General features: G+C 39.8%; 1 protein-coding gene across 1 annotated transcript in view; it reads right to left on the reverse strand.

The window, feature by feature from the left end:
- WWTR1 (WW domain containing transcription regulator 1) overlaps positions 1-22,387 on the reverse strand; it is a 124,571-nt gene that overhangs the window by 40,427 nt on the left and 61,757 nt on the right. Inside the window, exon 4 of the mRNA XM_008583253.1 lies at positions 8,546-8,682. Coding sequence (XP_008581475.1) covers positions 8,546-8,682 — 137 coding nt within the window. The remainder of the gene's footprint in view (positions 1-8,545; positions 8,683-22,387) is intronic.

Here is a 22,387-nt window from a genome sequence, read left to right on the forward strand (position 1 = left end):
TTGCTGCCTCACATATGTTTAGGATCTTATTTTTTCCTTTTTATTTTTAAACCAGGAAGAGAGGGTGAACTTTCTCTTTTCAGCACTTATTGAGAAAAGACTATCAAGGCTTTGGTTTTCCTGGCTTCTCTTACAGTATTATTTTGATGACTTCATCACATAGAATTATTCAGAGTAAAGCATGGAAGAACAGCTGTCCCTGACCACCAGCAACTGCAAAATACCCAGGGAATAAATTTAGACTTCCAGAAAGGAGAAGAAATCAATCAGTTGATACTCAGGTGGAGAAGGTGATGATCACACCCAGGCAGAGGCTACATCACCAGGACCCCAAAGGGGAAATCAAAGAGAAGTGTCAAAGTGTCCCTCAGCACTTGTCAGTCTGGGACAAGTGTATGAGTGACACACTACCCCAGAATCCCATTACCCGTCCAGGGCCTCAGACTTTAACGGGGTGAAGTTCTCAACTGCGAGGAAGTTCCTGAGAGCAAACTATTGGGAAGTCAGCCAGCAGATAGTACTAAAACTATCAAAATTATTTTTAAAACTCTCAACAGAGGTCCACAGACTTGTCAAGAGATTAGACAAGGAAGAAAGAAAGGAGGGAGGGAGGGAGGGAAGAAGGGAAGGAAGGAAGGAGGGATGGAGGGATGGAGGGAAGGAAGGAGGGAAGGAAGGAAGAGCAAACAAAGAAGGGACTAAAAGAGAGTCTGACCTAGCCTTCACTTCCTTCCTAAGAGACTTTGCTCTTCTCCAGGATATGGGGTGCTCCTCTGGAATTTTGCAGGGGTTTAGGCCTGCAGAGGCCTGACTCTCAGGCCCACTCTCAGCAAGCAAAGTTGAAAGCAAACTTATATACATTTACCCAGTGAATTTAAACAATACACTTCAATAACCTGGATCCCAAGCCCTAACTTTTCCCCTTGTTTTTGAAGTTCACTTGGTATGTTTGGGGTCAGAACTCATTGGAAAGGGACTTCGGTATTCACTTACCTGACGCTCACGTGGGCACTAACATCAAGTGACAAAATGGCAAAAGCTAGCCTAACTTTTCCCCTTGTTATTGAAGTTCACTTGGTATGTTTGGGGTCAGAACTCATTGGAAAGGGACTTCGGTATTCACTTACCTGACGCTCACGTGGGCACTAACATCAAGTGACAAAATGGCAAAAGCTAACGTCACAATAAATCTGTATTTCAGACAAACAGTCCAGTCAAAAAGTTGGTGAGCATACTCCAAGCTCTTTTCAGGTAAGTGAAAGACCGGACGGTGAGTAGGTTTTTGTATTTTTATTATAGTGGCATTCTCCAATTACTGTTCTAAAATACTCCATATTCTGTGTGGTTTCCACACCTGGCTGATGATCAGTCACCTAGGCACTCCTTTGCAGACCCCACCCTTCACCCACTGAAACAGAATCTCCAGGTGGGGCCTAGACAGTATTCCTCTCAGCAATGCCCAGGACAGTTCTTTTGGGAGCAAACAAACCACTAGATTCTGAAGATGTATGTTGAATAAATGCCCCAGGAGATCCAACTAGTGATAGACCTGGACCACACTTGCAGAAAAACTGATGGTAGATTACTTGTGAATAATTTGTTTGCCACAGGCTGACTGGGTCACTTGCAAAAACTTGAGCATTCCTGAGTTTTGTCGATATTACACACGGGGCCTAGAGCCTTCTTCTAACATCCCATCCTCCTCTTGCACCTTAAAAAGCCCAAAGTACCAAGTGGTTCTCCTTTTTTCTTTTTTTTTCCCCTCTTGGCTATTATAAAAGAAATATAGCCACATTACAAAAAAAATAGGAAGAATCACCCATAACCCAAAGGCCTAACTATAATCACTATTAACATTTAACATTAAAAAACACATAACTGATTTACTCAAAGAATTTATTCTACAAAATAGTGCACTTATGATGCATAATGCACTTTGCCAGAAGCTAGAAATACAGAGATGGAGAACAAGGTCCCTGTCCTCAAGAAACTTAGTCTTGTGTGGAAAGAGAATCTAAGCAAAGTCTTTCAAAGAACAAAATTATAATCATAGCATAAACAATTTTGCCTACTGTATAATATTAGAATGCTATAATGAACAGTTTTCCATGTGTCTACAAAGTCTATAACCATTATTTCATGGGTCATAAATATATTTTTATGTTGCAGGCATTCATTTATTTACTGGCTACTGTAACCAGTACATTTTTTGTACACAGCTTTCCAAAGAGTTCACCTACCGCACCACTTAGGAACTGGAACTTAGAAAATATTTTTTTGGGGAAAATTGTGGCATCAAATATTTTTCATCATGGCTCTTTGTACATATAAAATAAGAGATTTTCTACCTAAATTTCTAAATTTTACATAATTAAATCTACAAGTCTCTATCACCTAATCTTAATACATCAAGAATGAATACTGGTCTAGATAAAGATTCATCCACACTAAGATAAATGGAATATACCCATGAAAACACAAGGTTTGTTTCTTTATATACAATTACATTCCATTTTATTACACAAAAGGAATTGAGTCAGTTGATTTAATAATTTTTCAGCCCCCATTTCACATATTTCTTGAAAGCCTTAAAAGGAAGGAACTACAATGAATCTTCATGTGGAACCCCTAAAGAAAAGCAGTTTTCAATAATGTTGATTACATAGAGTGAATTTTGACAACAGACAGCTTCCTCAAAATCTAAGAAAATAATATCGATTTTCTATGGTATTTACTAAACTCTTCCTTCTTTTTTTAATTAAGAAAAAAAGACTTTTTAAATAGGAATGCTTCCCCCTTTTCCTGGGGCCACCAGTCTCCCTTCCCTTCCATAAATACACTCTTGCCAGCTCAGCAATCCTCCCAATATCTCACCACCTCCACCCTCCCTCATAAAGTATATGGGATTTTTTTTTCATTTGTCTTTGTGTTTGTGTGTGTATGTGCCTGTGCACTTTAGGCTAATTTATTCTGCATAAACCACAAAGTTCAAAAAATAGAGAGAACATCAGAACTGGAAAAAAATCATAGTAGCCAGATGTGCCAGCCATGAACTCCATGTAAGTTTGATTAGAAAAACAAAAACAAAAACACTAGAAAAAGGAAAAAAGAAGATACCTAAGTATAAATCTGACTTTCAGTGAACTTTCAGGATACCTTCTGTGCACGTGAAGCAATGCTAGGCTGGGGTATCCTTTAGCCATTTAATTTGCTTTTGATAAAATGTTAAGTGCCTTCGTACACTTCCTGGAGGGAAGAACGAGCCAATGTAGCTAACTGAGCACAGACAACATTTTCCGTCTTGTCTTGAAAAGCATGCCCTGAAAAAAAAAAAAAAAGAAAAGAAACCCACACATGTGTTTATAATTTGAAGTACAGATCAAGACACAGACCTGGAGGACTTAGACTCTGGGCTGGTGGATGGCACGTCTTCAAAGAGGGAAGTGTGTGTGTGTCATTTTTTAAAAAATTCCTATAGTATTGAAAATACACTCTGGCTGCACTTCACCAAAAGTTTCTGACCTGGCTAGGCCGGCAGTCTGGTGAGGTTGTTATGACAATCTTTATTTTTCCTGTACTGTCTGAGAAAATACTGGGGCCCCAGGCCGGGGCCTCATTCCAACAAAAAACTCCGTTAATGTGTGACAGGGGCCAGCACACCACGGTTCATGATCACCAAAAAGGCAAAAAAAAAAAAAAAACACATGCCACTTTTTCTCGGTAAAAACATTTAAAAATACGGAGATATTTTAAGTTGCTATATGGTTTCAGAATGTGTGTGCCAAGAGGCAGGAATGCCGAGGACACTGTCACCACTTGCAGAGGGGAGAATGCTCTTCATTTACAACCCAAAGTGTGGCTGCCCATCACAATCGAGTCCCTCTGCTAATGATCTGACGGACCCACACGGATGAGCTGAGTTGCAAGTGTGCTCTTCTTCCCCCTCTCACAGTGACTGCCTGAGGTTAAAGACTATTTTTTGGTAAAACTCCAGCTCGTTTCACAATTTGTAAGCAAAAGTGCCTAAATGATAGAGGCTGCAATAACCCTGGCTGGATTTTCTTGAGAGGGGAACAGAATAGCACAGCAAAGCCTTTTCCCCTGAGTACGCAGGGCCAGAAAAGGAGGAAAAACGAGGCTACCATCTAACAATAACAGGGGTTTTTTTTGTTTTTGTTTTTTTTCCTTTTTGTCTTTTTTCGTGTCCAGCAACGGATCACAACCCTCAGTGTCGTGCCCATACCGGACCGGGACCGGCAACGGGATCGCAACCCTCGGTGTTGCGTCCGCACCTCACTCAGCCAGTGAGCGGGAACCAGTCTGTATGTGGGATCCAAACCCTCGGCGGGAGCGCCACCACACTCCCAAGCGGCGCACTGTAGCAGTGCGCCACCGGGCCAGCCCAACAATAACAGTTTTAACAACACATTTCTCTGGGGCTTACTACACTAGGTACAAAGGCATGGACAACCTAAATACTCAAAACAACTTGATCAGGTAGATACTATCATTATCACCATTTTACAGATAAGGAAAATGAGACGTGGAGAGGCAAAATAACTAACCTACCTAATAGGTGTCTAGCCCAAGAGAAACTCAGTTCTGACTCCAAGTTCTTCCCATAAACCACTGGACAGAACCGTCCCCACCCCCATGCCCACTTCACCATCAGCACCGTAACTAAGGACCCATCTTCTCCAGGCCATAGTTCTACATACTATAACAGGGCCTAGGAAGGCAGTCTATTTTTTTCCCTGTTTGTTTTATTTTTATTCCTCTTTTAAAAACTTTTAGTGGGTATTAATAGTACTTAATGCCAACAATCTACTTTAAACATATGAAATTCTAGCTGGTTTGTATTATTTAAAAAATCAGCTTTCACATGTACAGTAATGTTCCCCTTCACTGTGTTACTTAAAAGTGAGGATTCTGAACAAACTGTCAACCAATCCCCCCATGTTATAATAGATGATGTGACTTCCACAAAGTGGTAATCTGTCCCCTTCACTATCTAAAGTCCGTCAAGGTCTTCCTTTCTTCTTCCATTCACTGGCTATGTCTGAGGAATCAGACTTAAAGGTCACCAGTCTGCTCAGACAGAATCAAACTGAATAAAACCTTACAGTCGACTTGATTGGCAAATACAAAAACTAAAATTTTAGTTAAAAACCACACCAGGCTGGAGATGGTTATTTAAGTTAAAGCAATTTTCCCCTTCAGAACCTATTTCATTTTGCTTAGGAGGCTGAAAATTCAGTGAGTCTACACACACAACAAATCTGCCAATCTGCGGAAAGAATCGTCCATTTTTACAAAGTCAGGAACTCCAGCATGACTTTAAGTGATGGGTCTCTCCTCTTGCAATGTGATTTATGAACCACATTTCAGGATACATCTAAAGCTCTTAGAAAAAGTTATCTACTCATAAGTGTCTTGGGGAGACAGGGATCTGAAACATTTCCACCAGAGGGTGCTATCCTCTCTGGAAGTTATGAATAGTGTTCCTAATTTAACGTACTTTGCAATTTAACCAGCCCAAATCTTTTTTTCTTGAAAGTGTTTACCATAAACAATGAAATTGTCTTAAAATATAACATGCTATAGTAAATAAAATATAAAATAAAACTTTTTTCCACAAAGAGTAATGATAACGTGAAGAAAACTTATTTTAGCTTATTATGTGTCAGGCACAGTTCTAAGCATTTTACAAACATAGACTCATATAATCTCCTCATGCTATTAATAATCGCCATTCTACATATATGGAAATTGAGGCACAATTAAGTAACTTAACAGGGTCACCAAGCTAGTAACTACAGATCCTGAATTCAAATTCTGGTAGTCTAACTCGCAAGTCCATGCACCTAACCTACAGAAAAAATACAGAGCTCCAGTAAAAACAGATGTACTTCTGAACGTGTTTAATTACGTCACTGACTATATCACACCTCTAGAAATACATAAAATTAGCCTATAAAAGGCACCAATACTATCAGCTGATAATTTCATTAACTGTCGTTTGACATCATTTTCATATGTACATAAATATCTCCCATTGCAAGGTGACATATCACTTAAGTTTGCTTATTTGTCAGCTACATTCCATTGAAAAGTATCAAAGTTCTAGATTTAAGGAGGAGGAGGAGGAGATGGATCTGTTCTTTTTATTTTTAAAGATTGATAACAAAGAATATAAATCATAGGCAGAGCTATAGCTTGAAATTAAATATTCAAAGTCATTTATTATTAGGACCATATTGTGACAGTCTAAATTATCTCCTAGTCTTTGGAACTTACTTGGCCTCCTGGTTGTATTTCCATCCTTGGGACACAGCTGTGATTCTCTGTTAGCTAGCAACACACTTTGCAGTGGGCATACACTCAAATATTTTTGCAAAAACCCCAGAATGTGTATCTTGAGAAATTTATTGCCCTGTTTTATTAGAAATATGAAAAGTAAGGTATTTTATTCACCCACAGGTAAATTTGTATCAGAATGTTTAGATTATAACTTCTTTAGGTATACTTTACTAGTACAATTGGGCTTTTAGTGTGTGTGTGTGTGTGTGTGTGTGCACGCACAGACTCACATGTGCCTTCAGTTTCAAGTTTCAAGCATTCAAGTTTCTTTTAATTTAATTTAATTTGTCCACTTCTTACTTGTTGCACAGTTTTTAATAATTAAGGAGAGGGCACAAAACAGCATGACCAAGGATATTCACACATTGTACTCGCAACACACTGGTAACAACCTAAATATCCCTCAGATGGGAACTAGTTAAATAAATTAGTTATAACACATCAATATCTTTGACTATTACTTAGGTTTTTTTAAAAATGAGGCAACTCTATATGTGTGGATATGGAAGTAAAAAAAGCAAAGTGCAACACAGGGGCTATAACATGTCAGCACTAGTGAGAATGAACTCACACACGCGCACTCAACTGGAAACACTTGGCTCCAGGAAACAAACGGAGGGACCAAGGAAATGGGGATTGAAGGGGGACCAACTTTTTAAACACCCCTTTGAAGTGTTTAAATTTTTTTTTAACCAGGTCCATGAAAGATCTTGTCCAATTACGATTGATTATAAAATTAAAATTAAAACTCTAATAATCAGTTTTTAGAATTTTTAATGAAAATGAAATGGTAGAGAACCATAAAACTAGTCTAATGCCACCTAATTCAGGGTTTCTTTACTACACTGCCATCTGCTTTCTGCATGAGCTTTTATATATTTGGGACAAATGACTCATGAGAAGCTTTGGTTTACCACTGTGCCATTTTCCTAGATCTGCCCTTGAGATAAGGAACACAACAGAGGTTATTCCAAGTCATTCACTTTTTGGTTGTTTTGTATGTCTGCAAGCTTTAAAACAGCAGGTTCAGACCTCCTAGAAGAACAGACACTTGAAGCTGACTCAGGTCTATTTGAGTTCATACTCACTTTGGCTAAGCCACAGTATGAGGGACGGGTATCCAGGAATAACGCTTCCGTTTTTATCCTGTTCATTCCTGAAAATCCAACAGGAGATTCTTTTCACTCCCTAAAATTAACTTCCATATATAAAGTAGCATCTGAATATCTGGTCTTAAATGGAAATGCTATCTGAAAACAGCACAATCTTTTATAAAACTTTAAAATCGGTCCTCATTTATTTTCAGCCCTTAGGGGAAGGAAGGGATGGCTACCAAAAAGGCTGGCTGGTTCTGTTGCCTCAGTGTGTATCTCACTTCTGATTATCTCCAGTGGGCTCAATTTTCATTCTTTTGAAATAAAGGCAATTAGCAGAAATATTCTCAAGTCTAAAATCACACTTAAACATTGTAAATGAAGTGAAAAGTGCAGATTATGTATAGTTAACTGCATTTGAAAACTGGACCAATATGTACAATCAATTATGTTGCAATCAATCAATCAATCAATAGAATGTCAGCACAAAAAAAAAAAGGGGGAAAGAAAATTGGACTAACCTTGATTCAAACTCCAGTTCTGCTATCCACAAGCAGTGTGACTTGGGAAAATTTTCCTCATCTATACACTGAGAATTCTGTTGCTTTTTGTAGGGTTTTTGGGAGGATTTAATGAGATAAGCCATGAAAGCACCTAGGTTGCTGACAGACACACATTATGCAGCAATTATTTTTGGAAAAAAAAGGGAAGAAAAAAGATTGGAAGTCAGAATTCTAAGTTTAGGTAGTTGTCAGGGAGTAAATTCACAGAAAAGAAGTACCAACCCTACATGCCTTTGTGTGGATGAAGGCAGGAGGCCTAAAGTGATTTTCCAAAGAACTCCAATTAAGGCAGTTGGAGGGGGTTCCAGAACTGCAGCGTAAAGCTAAGGTAGCAGTGTCGTGAACTGGGTGGCAAAGAGGCCAAGAAAGAAGGGAGAGGTGGCACGAGGGCAAGGTAGCCAGGAGGGAGGGAAAAAGCCTATGTGGGTGCACAGAGAGTCGCAGAGACAAGCAGAGCTGCTTTTGAGCCCCAGGGCCCCATGGTTGGACACTTGTTTCTTCAGCTCCGAGTCAGAGCCTGGGGCTTACCGAGATTTGGCTGGGACACTGCCATGGCCCTCTGAGGCACTGATGTGGAAGTGACGGCAGGGTGGAGGTTCATGTGATTCAGGGGCTGATTCATCGCCTTCCTAGGGTCTTGCCATGTGGTGATTTTTTCTATGTGACTAAAAGAAGGAAAATAATTATCTTTTTAATTGTCAACATCATTACCATTATGACTGTCATCAATAAAAGCACAACAGTTAAGTGATGCTGGCTCTTCCCTCTGCATCTTACAGTGGCTTCCAAGGACACTCTTGCCCATTCATCCCTCTAACCCGGCTGGGCCACCCTCGGGACTTCGCACAGGGCTCTCTGAACACAAGCCATGACATAGTGGTCCAGCCTGCCCCTGCATGCAGCGAGCCCCAGCAACCTCCCATCAGCCACCGAGCCTGCTCCCCAGCACCTCAGTGCTTCCCACTGTCCAATCACTGCGGTGCAGTGTGAGCTTGTCCCTGGAGGAAGACATGCCAGCACCCACACTCTCCCTGCTCCTAGATTAGGCATAATGGGAATCCCTTTGCCTGTCCTCAGCCAAAGGTGGGCCCACGAGACCAGCCTCTTAACACAGCATTACTGAGCTCGTACAAAGCGTGAGGCGCACAAGGTCTGCAAAGGCTACACACAAATCCTCACACAGCTGACCGTCCACCAAGCAAGGTAACAACCACGTGGCTGCAGAACAGCAAAGAGGGAAATAAGTGCAGGAAGGTAACCGAATACCAGATTATGGAGAAACAAGATATTGAGGCATGAAGGTTTCCGAAGCAGAAGACATGATTAGACTTTTGATCATATACAACTTATAATATTTTTTATTACGACTTAATCTCAGAGAAACTAACTCAACATGAGCTTCTGCCCAGGGTTTCCAATACGTCCTTAGAACACTGGTCAGAGCCTTAGTCCAGCTTTGCCTATTGCCTCCCAAACATCATCACAAGTCACTCCTGGTGTCTTACAGACTCTATCCCGCTCCATCGAGCTCAGCCTTCGTGCGAGTTGAATATATATACGAGGGAACTTCAAAAAGTTCATGGAAAGATTCATATTATCTTTTAATTCTATTTTTCCACAAACTTTTTAAGTACCCTTGTACAGTAAATATTTTAAAGATGAGCAGACTCCTCCTCCTTACCTTGTTTTATGAACAGTATCAGAGCTCTTTCTATATCCATCAAAGTCGACAAACTTTGTTAGAAGAAACTTAATGTCAGCCCTGTGTTCTGGGCTTTGCCTCTACCACGTCAAGCCCCAACCACTGTTGACCCTTCCTTAGACACACAAGGAAAGGTGCATGATTGTTTGGTTAAACACACTTTAATTTTGAATGACAATGACCTCCCCTGCATCTTTATCAATTCAAAATAATCTTTACTACTATCACTCAGTTTAATCTTCCTTGCACTGAAGTTGTATTTGTCTTGTTTTCTTTTGTGACTGTTTCTTCACATTTAAATGCTGCCACTGCTAAAATTCTTACTTAGATTACTTGAAGATATTGCCATGGGGAACTCATCCATTGACTTTAGTGAAAACCTGGATGTTTTCCTAAGATCTTTAAATGAATGTGATTTAAAAAAAAAAAATGTTGGCCTTGGAAAAGAAAGCAGAGTTAAGTTTAACTGCTGAGTTTCAACACTGTGAAAGAAAGTGAGCTGAGATGCTGGGTACCATTCAAGCTTTATTAAAGAAAGAAATCTGCCAGGCTGTGCTCAAAGTGGCAGGCAGCCCCGGGCCGCCCTGAAAAAGGGACAGCACCAGGTGTGGGGGTGGTAGAGCTTATATAGTGCGCCAAGGGCTGGCTGATACCATCAAGGAGGGTCTTATGCTAATGTGGATGTGGGTGGAGAACTGCATCCTTCTGGAAGCAAAAGGGGTTTCTGTTTAAGTCAGGAGGCTTCTCATAAAGGGAAGGGGGGAGGGGAGAGGAGGAGGTGGGCGGCGCCACTTTGTACTTGGGCTTGTCTAAAGTGACGCTGGTTATGTTGCAGATCTACTACACTGTAAGTACCATCAGCAGTCTTCAATAAAATAGCCAAAAATTAACTGCGATGAATAAAAATAAAAGAACCAAGAATATCTTGTTTTAAAAAAAAAAACATAAAAAGAGATGGGAAAGACTGATGTAGAGAAGAGAATCATTTCCTTAAGCATAACCAAATGAAAAAGAAAGACAATGGTCTTAAGTTACACCTTCAGTTTAACAACTGTAATTCTGTTTAAAGTTTCCATAAAATCCTTTTGTCAACTTTTAGGCATGCGGAAACTCACAGACAGCTCCAGGGTATTTGTCACAGGCCTTCATAGTAAGTAACCAATTGATGAGGACGTCAAAGTTAAGTCAACTCCCTTTAGCAAAGTAATTAGAGCTAGGAAACCCTTTGATTATTCCCTCAGAACCCATCCTATTAAAAAATGTTTTCCAAGGTAGGCATGTCCTACATAAATACTTTCCACTCTGGTACCAGAAGAATCCTCTCTTTCATGAACTTTCTTAGACTCTTGACACCTTGGATGCTGACACTGTGCTAGGACCACCAATCAGTGCAGGCCCCAGTGAGATGCAGAAATATACACCACAGGGCAGAAGACACATAAGGGCACTGGTGTGGTCAGAAACTCAGCTACCAGTGGGAGAATAATTCAGGAGCCAGAATGATGCACTCCCAACTGCTGGCCGCCCCCACTCTCCCCTCCACCCTGAACAAGTGAGCTGTGGCTCCTGAACATGGTGACAGCAGGAACATCCACTACAGGAAGTCCCACATCGAGCACATGAGCCCAGTTTGCCTAAGGAATGCTGTAGTGGCTTGCCAGCCTCCATGCCCTGGGACAGAGTGGGTGGACACTCCTGTCCTCATCCTGACAGGTCTGACCCCAAAGATGTACACCTCCCCCTGTGGCTTGAAGTCCCAGAATTCCCACAGTGATGTGGGAGCTTCCACAGCCCACCCTTCAAACTCCACACCCAGCCAACACATTTAAGGAGTTTTGTTCCCAGCAGATTTGTTAATTAAAAGTGTCACTCACTGTATTCCTCAAAGACTCAAGTACAAGAGGAGCCTTTTTTAAGTGAGCAGTTCTGTTGCTCTGAAACAAGAGAGCTACTCGAATTCCCAGCTCTGCAGACCAGTCGAGGACATCAGCTTAGCTCTAAGGCTCAGCTTATAGACCCAAGTGGCTCTCAGCCTGAATGCAAAAAACAAGGGAAAGTGTATTGCTCACAGGAGGTGCTCAATACAGCACTGAGGATTGGATTTGAAAACTAAATTCCCCTAGTGTTCAAATCATTTGGGGCCTCAGGCTCCAGCTCCTCCCCCACTCCTTCCCAAACCCAGGATGTGCCATTCACTCCTTCATTCTGCTGTCTCATCTCTGCTCCCTCTCTCAAAGTTACTGAGTCATTTCCTTTCTCCTATTTCTCTGTGTGTCCTTGCTGTTTGCCAGGACCCACAATTTAGCTAGATTAATCCTCACTTCCCTACAACTCCCACCTCCTTCCCGGCTCACTCCCCTGCTGAATCTACTTACAGAAAAGGTCACTCTGGTATTTTAAAAGTGTAATTTCCCTTGGAAATCAATATACACACACATATATTCTGTCTACATACAGATGTGTATTCTATAAATACATACTCTGTACAGTTTTCATACTTGACAATGGAACAAAAAAAGGAAAGATACCAAACTATTTATGTTGATATATTCAATTAATAGGCTCACTGGTAATCTTTTTTCTTATCTAAACTCTGTGCTTTACATGTTTTTAGCAGTGACTGTGTACTGTTTTTATAACCAATAAAAACAAAAATACTCATGAAGGTACAAAGAGACAAAAAGGAAAACTGACACATGGATATGTAAGTCATAGGGGCCTAAAGTTATTGAAGATAAACTACAGAGTTGGCTCATATCTGTGTGGCCCAAGTAAGAAGAGAAATGGAATCAATTACCTGGCCCATTATTTAGATGAAGGGGGAACGTATAGTTTAAAGGAACTTGAGAGACAGCTGACACAGCAACCAGTGCAACAAGCAAAACTTGTTTGGATCCTGAAGTAAACGAATCAATTGTAAGAAAGAAAGAAGAAGGCAGAGAAAATTGGAGAAACTTAAACATGTTTAATGTTTGATTCTACTAAGGAATTATTTTATTTTTTAAATGTGATTATATACTGTAGTTATGTCTTTTTTAAAAGAGTGCTTATCTTTTAGAGACACATACTGAAATATATTCAGATGAATGTTGTGATACTGGGGTTTACTCAAAATAATCCAGGGGGAAGAAGAAAGTGGGTGGGTGTACAAATAAGATTGGCCATGAGTTGTTGATTGCTGTAGCCGGATTTATTGTATAGGCATTAAATTTTTCACAGTAAAAAGTTTTAAAAGATTAAAAAATGGAAAATAAAATAAAATAGATAAATAAAAAGAAAAAATACCACTTCCTAATATAGGCATTAAATTTTTCACAGTAAAAAGTTTTAAAAGATTAAAAAATGGAAAATAAAATAGATAAATAAAAAGAAAAAATACCAGTTCCTAAGGGATAGAAAAAATTTTCTTGACACCAAAAAAATTTTTTTCCTAGATTAAAAAAAAAAAAATCCCCCACAAGTCCTTCATATGCAGGCCTCAGGTGGTGTGTGGTGGAAAATGCACCCATAACGAATAGAATGGGAGTGGGCTTTGCCCATGCCTTTGACAGCCCACAATAACTACCTACTTCCCCATCAGCCTCCATGTCCTACAGTCCCAGAAAGACCAAACTGAAGCCTCGCCTCCAAACACCGGATGAGAGTCTCTGTTAGAGAACCTGCCTGGGTTCAGCTCCTGGGACCTGGAGTCTGCCACAGGGCAAGAGAGGTCAGCACTTCTCTGAGAAGATATCTAGCTGGAAACGGTAGCTTATGGGAAACCGTGTTGTGTGAAATCAATTTTTCCTTGTGGATTAATATTTCCTTCAATTAAGACACAAATTTAGAAAGTTGTTTTATTACTAGGTAAATTCTGTGAGTAGGGTTAAAATGTCACTGAAATCAGCAGGTGCAGCACCCCCACACCCCCAGTCACCCTCCCTTCGGGGACTGGCCTCTCCCATTGGCCACCTGGAGCCTTGTTAATTTTGCTCCTGTTTCCCTCTCTAGTCACTGCTACCAGCTTCTTTAGCCTTGATGAGTGCGATGGCCTCTGGGCTTCCCTTTGTCCAGTCTTTCTGTCTTTCCTCCCTCCCTCCTTCTCTTCCCCTCTTCCCTCTATCTCAATTCCAGACTCATATCCCAAGGGCATCTGGGATCCAAGTCACCCCCGGGTCCTTGGTCCCTGTTGCCTACTAAATAAAAGTATTACTCACATAGGCATCTCCCAGACACTGGCCAGACCCCCACGGGCTCTGCAAAGACCATGGTCTCAGAGTCACACTTACCTGGGTACCTGGGTTTTAATACTAGCTCTGACCCTCTGTGACCAAACTGAACAAGTCATTTAACCCTTCTTAGTCTCAGCACCCATATTCATGAGACAAGTGTAAAAAACTAACAAACACATCAGGTCCTCATTGTGAGGGTAAAACAGGTCTGTTCTGGGGATCTTATGATGACCGAAGTCACTTACAGACTTCATGACCAGTTCACGGGGCTTCCCAAGCTCACTTATTCAGCAATACTGCATGGAAGGCAGCTCGAGCCTCAAGCCCAGGGCTGGCAACATTTGGTTCAAGTTTATTCAAGCTTATGAATTGTTATGCACGATGCATGATGCACTGGGTAGGTATACAAACGAAAAGCATTTTGCAAATATAAAACCCTGACTAGCAGCACAATCATGAAAAGATAAAATCTTATCTGTAAAAATAGAATCCACCAGCTTCTTACCGCCCAGGAAAAGGCCTGGTGTTTCTGGATGAATTTATCCCCACCCCCACCTCTATAGTTCTTGACCTATTACACTAACTTTATGGAAGGAAGCCACACAACAAAGACCGTCTGAAATAGAGAAGGCCTGTGTAACACATTTTGTATTCCTGGAAGCATACAAAGATGTAAAAATAGGAATGATTACAAGAGCTTCATTTTGAAAGAATTTAGAATTCTTTGCCGCATGCTGCTTATTTCTATGGGCAAAAATTTTGTCTTCAGATATGATTGTTTTGTCTTTTTACTGCCCCTCCTCTCTACTCCCACTTCTTTCATATATTAGAGTTTCACGTTAAGGTCAGACATCAAGGCTCCCCAACAACAACAGAGCTGCCAGGACAGGACTTGGAAGCAGCCTCCAACCGGCCTCTTCTTTTTGGCCACAACCTAGCCAGGCAGTTAAAGAGACACACACTTGAAGGCAGCCTGGAGTAGTAAAGCCAAAGCAGACTGGTTCAAACCTCAATTACACTCAAGGCTGTCTGTCTTCATCCCCTTGATGAAATTCCTCTTTAACCTCTTCCTTTACTCCCTCTTACTTACTGGGTGGTCATATTTCTCTTCCAGTGGAATATAAGCTCTTCTGATGACAGAAATGATCCTGTGGAGCAGAGAAAAGTGTCCTGCACATAGTAGGCATTTGAAAAATAATGCCTGCAACCCTGATGATATTTACAAGCCCAATTTACGGTATAAGTAAACTGTCTTATTTTAGAAAATCAGATTTTAAAAACTTTGATTCACGAGGCGTATTCATCACCCACTTAATGTTATAACAAATGTATACACAGAAGGCAATTTGCTTAAAAACTATTAAACAAAATAGCTTTGCAACTTGCTTTTTTGTGAACCAGTCCAATTAGGCCCACCAGTGTTAAAAATGGAAATTGAAACAGATTTGGATGAGGTTGGTAAATTCCCAGATAGGGTTTGCCAAGTAAATTTGATCCATTGTCAGCAGGCAACAAATGCTATGCCAATTTTTAATCCCATACCAGATGGCAAGAAGACTTGCCCAAGACTTACATTAAGGTTTTGAAATTTTCCCCAATTAAGTTAGAATACAAGTATGCAAAAGCTGATTTACTTTTTTTGTTGTATTTCAGGGATAAACGCTACCAATATTTCAATCACCTTAAACATGCTAGTAGTATGTAGTTATTTAAATTTCAAGACCTAGGAAATGACATCATATCGAATTTCAAGAGCTAGGAAATGACATCATATCTTACTCATGTCTTGCATTTCTTTGAGTGGTACCTTTTGTTTTGTTTTTGCCAATGGTTCTCAGCTCTTCCAACTGATACCAGACACGTGTCTTAATCACAAGGGCAAACACAGCTGGCAAGCACACTTATTAATTCTCGCAAACCCAAATGCACTCTTTCTCCAGGTAGTTCCTCTGTTGTCACCTAAAACCAGAATACAATGAGAGCTGATCACAGTGGGAGCCACCATTGCTGAAGATGCTCAGCTCATGGTCCATATCTAAAATGGCCACCAACCTGATTGTATTCATAACATTAGATTAGTAGCCATCCACCTCCTCTGCTTAACCCTAATCAATCCATTTGGATAATAGGGAGTTGGCTTTTGAACTTCAATACATTGACAATCAGAAATTAAGTACTGACTCTTCACATGGCTGAATAAATAGCTCTTGTTTTCTTGTATTTCTAAAGCAATCAACCTCTTTTCCAAGTTATTCTTCCTACTGCCACCCCAACTGATGATTCTTTGTCCCAAAGCAGCTTTCATAACACTGTGATTGGCTACAGTTCTTCTTCCATTCTGCCCAAATCCTACACAGCACCATCTCCTGCTATTCTAATACATTAAAATAAAAGATACAAAGAAGTAAAAGTCAGGCTGCAAATGTACATAGCTGACACATCCATTAGCAAAACATCCAGAGTCTAAAGCCCAAAGCTATAAAAACTGACTATTATGCCATACAATAAAGGTTCACATTAACAGAAATGTGTTGGATGAGAAAGCTCATCCTTCTTTGAAACCACAAAGAATTTACAGTCAAAAGGTTCCAGTCGGATTTTCACTTAGGCTGCTTGTCAAACAGCTACAGTCTATGACACAGGAATAATAACTCATATATAAATAGGGTTTTTTTAAAGGATCCTCTAATAAAAGATGATACAAGACCAGAAGCATTATTTTGGTGCATGCTTCCGGTCTCTACCATTCATTTGCCAATTCAAAAAATTTCAGAGTTCTCTGGAATTCCGAATGAATGAAAGGGATTGTATTTTTAACTACCAGGCTCTAATCCTCGACTTCCACCACAGCCTTGCCAAGAAGCCTCCACTTGTCTAAATTAGCAGCAGTGGTAGCAGCAGCAGCATGAAAAGGTCTACTAGTACTTCCGCTGTGGCCAGCTGTGGTGATCTATCTACCTCAGATCCTTTCCACTGAGTACCACTGACTTTTCTGCAGACTCATTCCATCCGAACTTACTTAGACTAGTACTTCCGCTGTGGCCAGCTGTGGTGATCTATCTACCTCAGATCCTTTCCACTGAGTGCCACTGACTTTTCTGCAGACTCATTCCATCCGAACTTACTTAGGGCAGCAGCTGAGTCCAGCAGAGCTGCTGTCAGCCCCAAAAAGCAGTATGAGCTGACTTGGGGCTGTAATATCCGTGATTCCTGCATGGGTTTGTTTACCAGAGTTTTGTCCCTGGAGTGGGAAAGAAAGGGCCTAAGAATGTGCCACTTCTCGCAGAAAATCACTTCAGGAAGCCGGTGACGCATCAACACAGCCACACAGAGAAACTCACGAACCCCGCTTCTGAGAGTAAGCAGTCCAGCCAGTGTTAGAGAAATCCGGTCACTCACTCAAGATAACCAACGTCACCCAACACTAGCAAACCTGACTTCACTTCTGCAAACTGAGCCAAATTCTTGCTAATTTCATTTTTCCTATTCCCTGAAAAAATAAGAAAAGAAAGAAAAGGACTGGGATTTTTTGTTTGCTCCTTTGATTTAGGCCAAGAGCTCTATTGAAGAACTTTGGCTGCACCACAAACAATTTTAGTATCAACACCCAGCATTTTTTCTCTCTTCTCTTGTCGGGATCAATAATGCTATTAAAATATTTATAAGTCACCTTAGGTTTCTTGTGTTTAAATTGAACAATGTAAGAGTTTATTTCACTATATTTTATTATTACCAGATGTCAAGTATAAAACATGTATGTGGTAGAGTCTATATTCCACTTTTCCCCTTTCTCACAAACAAAATCATGGGATGGGAAAGAGAAGTGGAGAAAAGATGAGGCTCTTTATGAATGGTGAATTCTAGAATTATCAGTGGAATGCATTCATCCATTTATTCATTTGACAAGCATTTACAGTAGTGTTACATCTTCAATAAAGATTCAGTTCCAAAAGCAGTTTTGGCAAATGTGGAGTATGGTGAAAATTACCACCAAAAATCCTTTAAATGTACATCTACTAAGCTTTGTGTATATTATATTATCTTTCAGTAAGTCCAATGCAGCCAGTTCCTTCCAGGATTAGGAGATGGTGCTGCTCCATGGCTGAGCTCCAGATGAAGCAATGCTGTACCCAAATACATATGTCGGGATTTGCTAGGCATGCAGTGTTGAATTCATGCCACTTGAATAAGCATATGGTGCTGAGTGCCTGGGATATCTAGGCCCTCAAGGAGCTGGCAATCAAATGGGTGGGAGGTGGTGGCAGTACACTAAGGAGTGGAGGTTACAAGCACAACCCTATTGTTTTTGTTATTATAAACGGTCCTGATATTCTGACTCAATAGCAGCATGTTAGATACATTCCCCAAATCAGCTGCATCTGCCATCTGGGAAGCAGCTTGAATCTAGCAATCAGTTTCAAAAAGAAGTTTGTTTTTAAGACACAGAGCCATTCTAAATGCTAAAATACTTTGAAATTTGTTTTTCCAGGCTCTCTGTGCCTGACATATGTTTTCAACACATTGTTTTTCCAGTTGTTCTTAAATGGGATGCTGACCCACCACTTGGCTGCTCCTAAGCCTCTCCAAACGTAAAGTGTCCCAAAGCAAAAACTGCGGCTGCCCTCATTTACGTTCTTTCCAATGGGGCCAAATGAATTAAATGTCACTTGGCCAAAAAAAAGAGGGCAAATCCTCTTTAAAACCCCAAATTCTTCGAGTTAGTCTAGCTTCTCCTCTATTCACATGAAGACATTTGATTCCTTTTTGTTGTTATTGTTTTTAATTCTGGGAAGAGGATGAGCCACCCCAAGCTCTGGTTGTCACAGCCACTTTCTTTCTCTACATGTTTGAAAAGCATCACACACTTGAATTAGAAAAAAGGATGGCATGAACCCCACAGTCTGAAGAGAGACTGGAGGTGCTTTTCACAGTCAGGGTCCAATTTTGTAAAACAATTATTCTGAGGATCAAAGATGAAAACTGAGGCCACTGGGTTTTGGAGGCAGGAGAGAGGGCCAATAGGGACCACGAAAATAATCTTTGGGCAACACTGCTTAAGTTTCGTGTTTTAAATCCAGCCCACAATGTTTCTTTACATGTATTTCTTGGCATCTTTGGTTGTAAGTATCACTAAATGAGACCGAATGGAGTAATGGATTTGAATTTTGTCTCTGCCATTAACCAGTTAAGAGGCCAATGTAACCTCACTCAACATCTTCAAAGCCTTGGTTTTCTCCACTGGAAAATGGAGAGTAATGGATTTGAATTTTGTCTCTGCCATTAACCAGTTAAGAGGCCAATGTAACCTCACTAAACATCTTCAAAGCCTTGGTTTTCTCCACTGGAAAATGGGCATAAGAACACCCATTTCATCAGGTTGTTCTGAGTATTTCATCAAATAACAAAAGTAAAGTNATCCAGTGTGAGCAAAGGCCAAAGCTGCGATTCCTTCAGAGCTCTTGTTACGTGCCTACATAGTAAGGAGCACCTCCTCACAACATGTTCAGTCTCACATTTAAAGTAGAAAGGGAACTCCAGCTTCAAGGAAAAAGCAAAAGATCGAATACTAGCAAAAGAATACCTAACGGCTTTCCATTTTCCTAACAAAGAAATGCTCAAGAAGTTTTAGTCTAATTTACTTTTAATCATTTACAAGGAGAAAATAGTTACAAAATGTGGGAGGACAGACATGGTACAGAAATGCAAAAAGTTTTGAAGCTTCTGTGACTTTGACTAATGGAAAAATAAATTTAGCCTAAAAAGTACTGCAGTTTTAAACAAAGAGTGTTTATGCAAACTCCAAATAGAGTAGCTCCGTACCCACAAGTGAATGTTAATAAAAAATACACTATTGCTTTAATTTTTTTATTAAATAAAGTCCAGAAATAAGTATCTCTTTCAATTATGACTTATTTCCCCATCCAAACTCCACCCTTCTTCACTAAAGTAGTGGGTATAAATTTTCACATAAAGTAAGCATCTATTTGTGTGTACATGACTTTCTATTTTGATATGATTTTAAACTTACAGGAAAACTGCAAGAATATACAAGACACGCAAGTGTGCAAAATGTATGCACAAAAATGTACACTGCAGTTTTGTGGTAAGGAGCACCTCCTCACAACATGTTCAGTCTCACATTTAAAGTAGAAAGGGAACTCCAGCTTCAAGGAAAAAGCAAAAGATCGAATACCAGCAAAAGAATACCTAACGGCTTTCCATTTTCCTAACAAAGAAATGCTCAAGAAGTTTTAGTCTAATTTACTTTTAATCATTTACATGGAGAAAATAGTTACAAAATGTGGGAGGACAGACATGGTACAGAAATGCAAAAAGTTTTGAAGTTTCTGTGACTTTGACTAATGGAAAAATAAATTTAGCCTAAAAAGTACTGCAGTTTTAAAAAATACACTATTGCTTTAATTTTTTTATTAAATAAAGTCCAGAAATAAGTATCTCTTTCAATTATGACTTATTTCCCCATCCAAACTCTACCCTTCTTCACTAAAGTAGTGGGTATAAATTTTCACATAAAGTAAGCATCTATTTGTGTGTACATGACTTTCTATTTTGATATGATTTTAAACTTACAGGAAAACTGCAAGAATATACAAGACACGCAAGTGTGCAAAATGTATGCACAAAAATGTACACTGCAGTTTTGTTTATATCTTAATGTGTGATGACAGAATGGTTAAATAAATGATGGTACAGTCAGATCACAGAAGACCGACTGAACAGACATTATAAATGACATAGACCTATATTTGTCAAAATGGAAAGATGTCCATAATATATTGCTGAGTGAACATAATCCTATTTCAGTTAATTGAATATATATGAATGAGGGGGAAGTAGGCTTTATTCATATCTTTAGATTTCTTTGTACTCTCTTCCTTTTGTAAAATAAGGGTTATTTTTCTAATCAGAAAAAAAAAAAAAAGAATGAGAAAGCTATTCTCCCCACAAATGAACCCACTTCCTGCTTCAAAAATAATGTTGCATTCCACATTTGAACATATACCTGCTAATTAGAGTCTCTGAAAATAATTCCACAGCTAGAGTGTAGGGTTGAAAAATCTTGTCAGTCCCTTAACTGTGAGTCAGAAAAGGCGCCATCATAATACTTCCACTTCCATGAGTGTTTAGCCTGAAGGTGCTCTGGAACAGGGTGAGACACAAAAGGGGGGCTAATGCAGTAGAAGGAAGGGATAAAGAGGATCAAGGGAAATTCTATAATTAAGCAATATTTTATGGCTGCCTCTGGCAGCTGTTTGAGTGAGTGGGAGAATTTGAACGAGGCATCAACAGAAACAGGAGCAGCCTCCCCTTGGGCAGATCAAGCAGGCCTGTCACTCCGCACACTGTCTATACTTCACAGAACAATCTGGGGCATTGGATAGCCAGCACCTGTCAGCTTTGGAGACTTCCAGCTGCAGTACTATTATTGCTGTCATCTGCCTAATCCAGAAGGGAGAGGCATTGATTGCATCTAGAAAGAAAGATTAGGATAAAATATCTCTGATTGTTCTTATGAAAGAGAATACATTCTTCATGTAACTGTGTTTGTTTTCTTCATGTTCCTCCTGGCTTTTTTCTTTTTTTATTAAAGGAAGAAACCCACCCTTGCAGCTGTATTTTTCATTTTTACCCCCCATGTTAATTACATATTCACTACAAATAATAGGTTAAACTTAGTCTGATGACCAGCCACAAGGCTCCTTCTCATCCCACTATGAGGCACATCCTGCCTTCAGACCTTTACGCAATTGCCATTGACTTGTAGAGGAACCCTATGTAAGGATTGAAGCAGGATATAGACCATAATAATTGCCAGAGGAAATGGTATTTTCTTTACAGGATACATTTAGATTTTTTCCTTTCAATGAGACTTTAAAAAATGGTATTAAAATTGAAGGAGACTTTAAATAAGCTTTCAACTTCTTAGTAGTTCCAAGTGTAGATTGAGTGCAGAAGGCACAGCAGATATTCAAAAACTCATGAAATAAATGACTAAATAAAGCAACAAATGAAATGAATGAATGAACAAACATAATTAATGGGTTTACTTCAAGAAATGATTTTGCTTCTCAGTATCAAGTGAATCTTATTCACATCTTAGATATATTTACCCATAAGTGTTCATAAAACTCATCCAGGAAGATTTGTTGGGGTTTTTTTGGCAGCTGGCCAGTAGCTAACCCTTTTAATTTTCTTTTTTTTTTTTTTTTTGGTGGCTGACCAGTACAGTGATCCAAATCCTTGACCTCGGTGTTTCAAGATGGTGCTCTAACTAACTGAGCTGACTGGCCAGCCCAGGAAGATTTGTTCTTTACTTGCCCCAGGAAGAACACAAATGTTAGAGAATACTACAAGATCCTCTAAAACAAGTTAAATCATTATCAATTCATTGCTGTTTGATTCAGCAAACTGGCGGACTGAGCCTCTACCAGGTAC

Source organism: Galeopterus variegatus, unplaced genomic scaffold (genome assembly GCF_000696425.1).
Source record: "Galeopterus variegatus unplaced genomic scaffold, G_variegatus-3.0.2 Scaffold2870, whole genome shotgun sequence".
NCBI classification, from domain to species: Eukaryota; Metazoa; Chordata; class Mammalia; order Dermoptera; family Cynocephalidae; genus Galeopterus; species Galeopterus variegatus.